The sequence below is a fragment of the Seriola lalandi genome, unplaced genomic scaffold (genome assembly GCF_002814215.2).
Source record: "Seriola lalandi dorsalis isolate HSWRI2012SDOR001 ecotype SW California unplaced genomic scaffold, Sedor1 jcf7180002054554, whole genome shotgun sequence".
Classification (NCBI taxonomy): domain Eukaryota; kingdom Metazoa; phylum Chordata; class Actinopteri; order Carangiformes; family Carangidae; genus Seriola; species Seriola lalandi.
The window spans coordinates 1,074,620-1,083,773 of record NW_019525107.1 but is presented as its reverse complement, the minus strand read 5'-3'; the positions used below and the strand labels follow the sequence as shown (position 1 = coordinate 1,083,773).

The 9,154-nt window shown below is 43.3% G+C and overlaps 1 protein-coding gene across 1 annotated transcript in view; it reads right to left on the bottom strand.

The window, feature by feature from the left end:
• Positions 1-9,154, bottom strand: part of plxna2 (plexin A2) — a 180,057-nt gene that overhangs the window by 44,219 nt on the left and 126,684 nt on the right. Inside the window, exons 13-15 of the mRNA XM_023415627.2 lie at positions 6,848-6,999; positions 3,576-3,693; positions 1,189-1,325 (exon numbers count right to left, since the gene is read on the bottom strand). Coding sequence (XP_023271395.1) covers positions 1,189-1,325; positions 3,576-3,693; positions 6,848-6,999 — 407 coding nt within the window. The remainder of the gene's footprint in view (positions 1-1,188; positions 1,326-3,575; positions 3,694-6,847; positions 7,000-9,154) is intronic.

Here is a 9,154-nt window from a genome sequence, read left to right as displayed (position 1 = left end):
CCCCACCCCCATCCTCTTCTCCCTCACATGCCAGGAATACAGAGGAGAAACACAAGTCAGTAATTAGCCCCATATCTCATTAAAGCTGGCTTGACTCCTCAACCTTACAACATTACAGTCAGAGTACCGTGGCAGGGCTTAAAATAGATGCCTACAGGAGTGGAAGGAGCGAGAGGAGTGGAAGGAAGGCATACGGGAGCGAGGGAAGGAGGGACGGTGGAATGAAATGAAAGGAAACGGCGAGAGTGAAAGACGAGAGAATTGGAAAAACAAGGGGGTTAGAAACAGAAGAACAGATTGATGGAGAGAACGAGGAGGAAGGGGGTGGGGTGGGGTTGGGGGGGTGGGGGTGAAAAAGAAGAAAGATTCACTGGAGCACCAGGTTTTTCCGGAAGCTATTATTACAAGGTTTGATGCAGTAGGTCATCAAAACCTTATTAAGATTTACACAAGTTTCTGACAGAGGGAGAGAGCGAGGCTTTCCCCAGGGGGATTACTCAGTAATATCAAGGGAAAAAATACAAGAAAGCCGTGAAATATAGCAGCGTATTTAATGGGAATAATTCACATCATTTTGGGAACAAGAGCTCTTGTTTTTTTCCCCCCATTTGCTCACAACGTGCCATATATCTAATATTTTCTGACAGTGATGTATGTAGCAGCTCAAAAACAAACACTGAGCCAAAGATTTGTGATACTATCAGAATATATATGACTGTAAAGGCGTAAATGTTGTTGGTGTTGCAAAATGCAAATGCCAAAAAAAAAATCTAATACATAAAGATATTAGGAAAAAGTGCAAGCATGACAAAACTATGAAATTCACCCGGCGCTTTTTGACTTTTTTGTTTTTACATTTTTTTAATCACTTAATGCAGGTGACGTCTTTCAACATCCACAGTGAGAGGATTAGCTTCCCTTCCTTACATCCACCTTATATACAGTAATGTTGGAACTGTGAACTGTGAAATTCAAATTTGTCTTTCATTTGCACTTCATTGAATATGAACATTTCACATTTCCACCTCATGTTAATATGCAAGTACAATAAAAAAAAAGCCTCCATTCTCCATTAATATGCCATGTTAAACAAAAGCCAGATCATGCAGGCTGTTTTAGGAAATTAAATTTTATGAGCTACTAATAACACTTTTATGATATAAATGGGTGCAAGAGGAAAAGTCTCACCCAAAGAACTCGCATGTCTGGTTTCCAAACTGAACGTTGACACTGCTGCCGGCGCCGAGATTTTCTCCCATTATGGTTACTTTTGTGCCTCCAGACTCTGGACCTCTGCTCGGGGACAGACCAGTGACTGTGGGAGTCTGCAAAACAGAGAGATGCAGAGGAAGAGAGGTTGAGCTGTCAGAGTAAATTATAAAGGGAGGGTGAAGGAGAGGACAAAAGCAAACAGAGCCAATGGAAGACTAAAAGAAGAATATTTCCCGGAGTAAAAGGCCCAGCATCTCTGTGGTATCTCTGGAAAACCTCCACGCATTATCGCATATCCCAGGCAAATTACAGTTATTCATATTGCCAGGCCGATGGCAGTGGAGTGCAGTGGGTGAAAAGAGGATAAAACCAGGAGCTCTTAGAGTCCCTGAGAGATCCTCCTGTGTGTTGCTGGGTTGTGTCTGAGTGAGGCATTTTAAAGACAGTCTGAAAATAACTAGCGTTAACAGTGTCAGGCAGGGAGGCCGCCATCACACAGACGGATGGATAAATATCCAAGCGGACAGCCCGTCATACAGGGAAACACACAAGTACACCAACAAGCACACACACACACGCCTCTATGTGCACAAACATAAAACAACAATTTACAAAAAAAAAAAACTAAATGCACACTGCCCTTTTGCTGGTGATCCACTGTTGCAGGCTCATAGGGAGTGTATCTTGTTGGGAAAATTGAAGAACATTACTGTGATGGTGCATTTTCTATTTTTATTTATTTATTTATTTTTTTAGGTGGCCTCCAATACAGGGGACTTGCAAGTGGTGCCAATTCTCAGCTCTGTGAAATATTCTCTGGGGGAATACCACTGCTTCCCAGAGTAGCAGCTGTAACACTGGGGAGAAAAAGTAGCAGAAGATTTACTACAGGAGCCAAGAGCATCACTCTGACACAACTCAAAACTGTCAGCTAAGTGTGACTTCCAGGATGCAGGCTAAAGCAGGTAACTCGGAAGACAACGGTAGTAATTACTGGCTGCTGTTAATTGTTAAGGGAGCACTAATTGTGAAGGTGTGAGAAAGCGCAAATGGGGAAAGTAGATTATCTGTTAGCTGCAGGCTGGGCAGGCGGCAGATGACAGAGACAGGGAAATGCGCTGCGTGAATGGGAGCAGATAATGTTTACCTGAGTGCTGCATTTCATTTTAGCAATTTGTTTGTTAATCTGTCCTTCTTTCTGTCTCATGACCCTGACCAACCATCCAATCACGTTTGATCTATTATTTTAATTTCCATCTTTGTAAGAGCTACTGCTGAATTTGCTGCTGAAGGTCCCATACTTTACACTTTTCTGTTTTTTTTTATTTGAAGTGTGGATATCCATAAGAAGATATATTTATGGTTTTAAGTACCAAAAACCATCTAGTTTTACATCTCCTCTCTCAGACTTCTCTCTGGAGCTCTAGTAACAACGGTTTGGTGAGCCAATCAGAAGAGAGTGCTCTGAGCACTGTTTTCTGAGTGATCAAATAAAGGTATAGCAGATATCAGGAAAACACTCAGAGAAACCAAATCCTGCAAAGTTGGATGGTGGGTCTGGGTGGGCTAGGTTTTGGGTATTACTGAGGGGCATAACTGCTTCGTTGTCACATCACAAAGTTACGGAAGTTGCGGCGGCTTGTTTTAAAGCTCAGTTTCTGAATACAAGCTTTGTGCATTTCTCTGTGGACTGAGAATTTTGACACTTTCACAGTATCAGTATAGAATGTAGATCTGCTTTATAATCAAATATAACATGGGACTCTACCTTTATAAAATATGGGACCTTTACAAATACGTAAAACACTGTAAGAGCTCTCAAAAATGCAAAAACATAAATACCTCCAAGAAATCTATGAATATATTATTATTTCTGCCATCCACTGGGTGATGCTTAACTTACATAACGCAGCTCAGCTAGTGAGTTGTAAAGAGTACATTGATTTGCAGCACTAGGGAAAACACCATTAGTGAAAAAAAACAATGTTATATTAACTTAACTCCATAATCTTAATTCAACAAAGACAAATAGCATCTACAACGAGAGACCTGCGAAGATCAGTAATGAGGACTCCCTGAAAATCTTGTGCAGTTAATGGAAGAATGTTACATCCAAAATAACAACAAGCATACACAGAGCTGCTTAATTACACTGTTGGTAGGCATGGCAACTCACACATCATTATTTGCCTCTGGTGCAGAAACGATTACTTTGCATGCAAAGTACAAAATGACTTTTAACTGAACTAAATGTATATTCTGATTCAGTTTAATGCATCTCTTTTGTTTGTCTCATGTTGACAACAGCACACTTTATTATAGTTATATTATAAGATGATATGGAACAATATAGAGAATCATACCACAAAGGAGTAGAGCTGTGAGGAGCGAGCCCTGAGTTCTGGTCTGCACTCTCCAACACACAGCTGGACTGGACCGGGTCTACTGTCTGCAGGAGCTGCATCCATCTGACAGACAATCCTGCAAAACGACACAAAATGATTCTTAAAAATCACTCTACAAAACAAAGTTGAGCCAAGAGAATTCTGTTTTTCATAAAAAATAACTTAAAGCTGAAAAAGTTGTCTGTATGTTTGAATGCTCGAGTGAAGTTGGGAGAAAGTAATCAAAACACTCCTCCGCTTGATATCGATTGATCTCCCACTTTAAATGCAATCCTCTTTTGTTGTCTCACTCATTTCATTACGGGACACATCCAGACATCGACCAGGACCCCCTCGATGACAGTCTTTAAATGAGAGCAACGCTCCTCCTCCCACCTTGGCACTCCAACACACACAAACCCAGAGTGAAGTAAATTTCCCCACCAACAACCAGGCACCCGACAGCGCTGGTGCTGTGCCAGTGCGGCACGTCTAATGTAAATCACGCGGCGGGATCAATAGAGCTTTATCATACCGCGTGATCAGGTGTCACCCAGCGCTGCAGGTGACTAGATCAAATGACATAATAAAAATGGGGACGTCTATTGATTGGTGGTGCCAGGGATTAATAAAGTACAAGGAGCAAAGGGGGGGGGGGGAGACGGACAGAGTATGTGGTGAGGCAGATGGCAGGGGCAGGTACGAAAGGAGCAGATGAAGCAGATGTGTTGTTTCTCCAGAGCTGATCACCTGAGCTACAACAGTCTACACCGGGAGCAGGGTTGGATGAACTATGTAGAGGAGAGAGGGAGATTTACTCACTGACAGAGCTGATATTTTCTGCTCATTCGCCCTCCAGAGAAACAGAGACCGACTTGCTCCCCCCACCTGATGCCCTGATGTGCTGGTTGTTTTGTGAAGCTGAATATTTATGGAAATATGTTTGGCTTTTCAAAACTGAATATTTTTGGGTCTCCATCAAGTGGCCTGCTCTGTCCATAAAACCTGAGGGTTACTTTTAACCTGAATTCTTACTCTTGATGAGGACTCAATTTGGCCTTTATAAAAAAAAAAAAAAGAAGAAGCTTCAGAACAGAATCAGCCCTCGGAAAAAATGTGCTTTCTGTCTGCTGGAAAACACAAAAGTTGAGACTTGTTCTTCAAAGCAGGTGTGGCTTTCACACACTCCTCTGAAGTAGTAACATAAAAGACACATAAATATGTATGAATTTTTTTTTCCTTCCTTTTTTTTTGTCCAGTCCAGTCAAGTCCATCATTGGATGCCATGTGAGTGAATTAAGACTTGAAACAAACAGCTACAGTCAGATAAAGACATGCATATAATGAACACAGAGCCAATACATGACCCCAGAAGCACTCTGAATAAAAAGAGCACCTCAGAACAGCTCAGAAGACTCCAACTCCTTCGAAGTTAGACTAAAAAGGTCATAGGTTAGTTTTTTAATTTGGCTCAGTCTATTTTTTTTTTTACATGCCATATAAATGAATTCCCTAGCTTGTCCCCAATTGGATTAAAGTGCTGTCAGATCAGTGCACTGCTGACAAATTGTCCCCTACAGCCAAGCGGCACATAGTGAATTTTAATTACAACTGGCCAGTAAAGAGCTGTGAAGGAACCGCGGACGCTCTGTATGTCATTACACCACTGTATGCATGAGATATATGCTTTTCAAATACCACCAAAAGCTGGAAACAATGTGTAAAAATAACCAGTGAGTACGTTGCAATTGTGCCCGAAAGCACTTGAGTGTAAGAGAATATGTATGTGTGTGACATATGTGTCGTAACGGCACTGTAAGACTGAAAGTGTGCGTTGCAGCAATGGCGCAGTGCTGAGCTGTTCTCTTTCCGAGGGCAGAAGTAGGCCAAGGAAAGAATTAGGGTTAAAGGGTCCTCTGAGAGCCATGACTGTGATAGCCTGTGTCTCTGTGTGTGTGTGTGTGTGTGTGTGTGTGTGTGTGTGTGTGTGTGTGTGTGTGTGTGTCAGCTGTGCCTAAGTGCGCAGCTATACATTTAAAACTTTACACCACTCTCTAACTGACTCTAGGTCAGTGGGGAGAGGAGAATATCACACAACTGAGAGACAGGCCAATTATTTCAGAGCATTTGTCTTTCCTAAGTAAAAGAAAGACTCTAAAAATATTACAATGATATTTCTATAGGGAAATGTAATGTCTGTGGTACCCAGTAATGGGTTTAAGCTGTACTACAATTTTATACATTTTTTTTTTTTTTTCCTCATAACATATTGATTTTCCATGGTGTAATTATTTAACCTATAGTTGCTACATAATGAGTATTTTTTGCACCGGCTGTATGGCACCATATGAAATTTATTACAGGATTAGTTTTTTTTTTCATAAAGAATTGCATTTTCTCCACCCAAAGGCAATCCAAGATAATCTTCATCCAAATATGCTAATATATATATATATTTAGGGTAAAGCATGTTTAGCAGTATTTGTGTGTGCATCCTTGCCTTTTCCCTTGTGGAACCTGAATCAACTGAGGAGGTTAAACAACCATAAGGCATTAGGTGTCTTACTCTACACATGTCTAGCCAGTGGGGGAGGGGGAGTTGGTCAAGTAGAGAAGCACAGGCCACGTTTCATTAGTTCAGGGTGAACGGGACAGGCTTTAGCGTGATGTATGCACAGCATGGGACAATTAGGGAGGTAAACAGAAGTAAACACACACAGCTGTTATGGGATTGTTGCTGACTAGATGAGCTGCAGAGAGAGGGAACCGGGCTGGTGTGCTGCGGGGCGGGGGGGAACGGCAATGTTAGGTTCCAGACTGTCTGGACCCGCTCCAGTTTTCATTAAGGCAGAGATGATGGGGAAAGCAGCTATTTGTTGCAATACATACATGTTTATAATGATCAGAGTTCGTTCAGTGTTATACCCCCATACATAACGTATCAGAACCAGACTCTACATACACAACGTTAGGAGTGTTGATTACTGATTTGCTGCATGTTCATTATCTTATACTGTAGCTCTGTATTGAGTTTACTATCAGGAGATTTGACTTGCAAGTTGTGTTGTTTACAAAACCGGATAATTGCCACGTATTATTCCCATGCTGCGTTGTGAACAATACATGGCAACTGCTTTCAGTTAACTCGAAGGAAGAATTAAGTCTTCAAAGAGTTTTCGATCCACATAATGACTAACAACAGTTTTAAAATAATAATAATGCTTAGTGTTTGTCCTGTTTGCGTGACTTACTGCTCAGCGATGATGTAGCCATCCTCTACAGGGGTGCACGTCACCCCTGCCACCTCCACGTTGCCCACCATGTCTGAAAAGGCCAGACCGAGGTTCGTGCCATGGATGGTCACCCGTGTGCCTCCCTCCGGGGGTCCGGCAACTGGGGTCACCTGTAGGACATCAACAGCCAAAGTCAGGGAGAAACCCGCAAATGTTTTGTGAAAAGTGACAATAAAGGATGTTTTTTTTTTCTCTCTCTCTCTCTCTTCAGTTATGGGCGTGTCTTATGGAAATCATTACTGTGCACAGGTTTCCACGGATGCTCAAGGGTAAATATGCTCTTTCGGTCCAGGTGGCTGTAAAAGCAATTAAGAGCACTCTCCACGCCTGCATCCACAGAATGTCAGAACACGCCATGAGTCATTGTGCCAAGAGTCTGCTCTAATCACAACAGCAGCTAATGGCACCGTGCTTTGCAGCTCTTTTCTCTTTGAATATGGCATCGCAACCACGCACACACTAACGCACATGAAGATCCCACTTTTTAACTTCCTGTAGACTATACAACAGTTAATCCAATAAAAGAAACTTCACACTTAAAGCAGTATGGGAGGCGTTATTAACATTCTGGATTCACCTGCACAGAATCTACTGCTGTTGCCATGGATGATAAATCTAACAAGGGGCCATATTAATGCTTAGTGCAGACCACCTACTCATAAAATACAATATGGCTGCCCAGCATGACCTTGGCACACAGTGGCACACTGCCTTCTGTGCTGCAGAACCCTGTTGAGGCTCCGACCTGGCCATCATCCAGCCCTTTAGACAAAAGAGGAGCACAGGAGGAGGAGGAGGAAGGAGGAGTGAGAGCAGAGAGAGGGAGAAAAAAGAGGAGGGAGATAAAGAAAGACAGAGAGAGTAGACGACGCTGTTTGGCGAGCAGGGAGATAGAGGAAGCTAAGAAAGAGGAGGGCAAAAGGGAGGAGATGACTGTCACTTTGCTGTGTGGAGCTGCTAGTGCTATGTAAACAATCAATAGGCTATTACTGGCCATGCAAGCAGAAGGGCTAAAACCAACAGCCAGTTGTGCCGCGCTTACTGAGCTGCAAAGCACAAACCTGACGACGAACTTTTCTAGAGGTGCTGCACAACCTTCCCTCCCCACACCCCCAACACCCACCGGGGCATTGCGGCTTCCCTGTGGGACGCCGGCATTGTAATCTAGATTCAGTGGACATTAATTGCTCTGGATGTAAAGTAAGTGTGTCACTGCACCGCCTGAGGGGTCTGAATACATGAATCTTTTAGCACTGCTTGGGCATGCAGGGTATGGGGGGGGGGGACACACACGACATAATGGCTAAATATATCCATGTCAGGCAATGGCAGCAGCTATTCGAGTAGACTTAGTGATGGTTACATAAGCAATGTAAGGGCCTGAGAGAGAACAAGACTGAGAGGAGGGGAGACGGGGGGATTGGAGACTATAACCGAGTGAAAAAATAGAGAGCAGAGAAGAAAAAAAAAAAAGAAAGGGAAGGGAAGAGGAGGAGAGAAAATGGGATGAGCAGCAGGGGGAATGTGGATGCCACTCTGCTCAGTCCTATCAGCCATGATAGATGACAGGTGAGGCAGGGATGGTGACAGGACAGCGGTGCCGTATCGTAGACGAGGCCTGCTAAAAGCTTGGGAGACCTCCTCCTTCTGCCCTTTAGAGATTGAACCCTTCCCACGGTGGACGAAGCACATGAAGACAGTCTAATCCATGCATGAAACCTATTTGACTGAGGCTCCCCATTGGCAGATAGAGCCCCGATTCATCAGTAGATCATAGGAAGAAAAAAAAAAAAAGAAAAAGCACTACTTCAAAGGCTCAAGCCACCGATGTCTGTTGGCTGAGAGGCGTTAGACAAGTGCCCGTCTTTGTCTCTGCATCTGTATTTCTTACACAAACAAGTGGACTAAATCTATAAAGGAGCCTCCTTGTACATAAGACTCCTGCCTATAAACCAGATCCTAATGACCTTTACAGACCGGAGGGAGCCTACTGCATTCATGTACTGTAGATAATCTTCGGAGGGGCGGAGTACGTCTTTATATTTCACTGCAACATCCTCCTCTTTGCATCTCTTTGCCTTCTTTTGCTTTCTGTCTTTCATCATCTCGTCTCCCTCAGGCTAGGTGACACATCCTCCTCCTCTAAGCACCAGCTTGCTTGTTTGTCTTACCACACAGACTTTCAGGGAGCGAAGAGGAAGAGGAAGGCTCATTGGACATGCACGCACACCCCGCCGCCCTTACACCCCCCTCCCCAACCCCCAC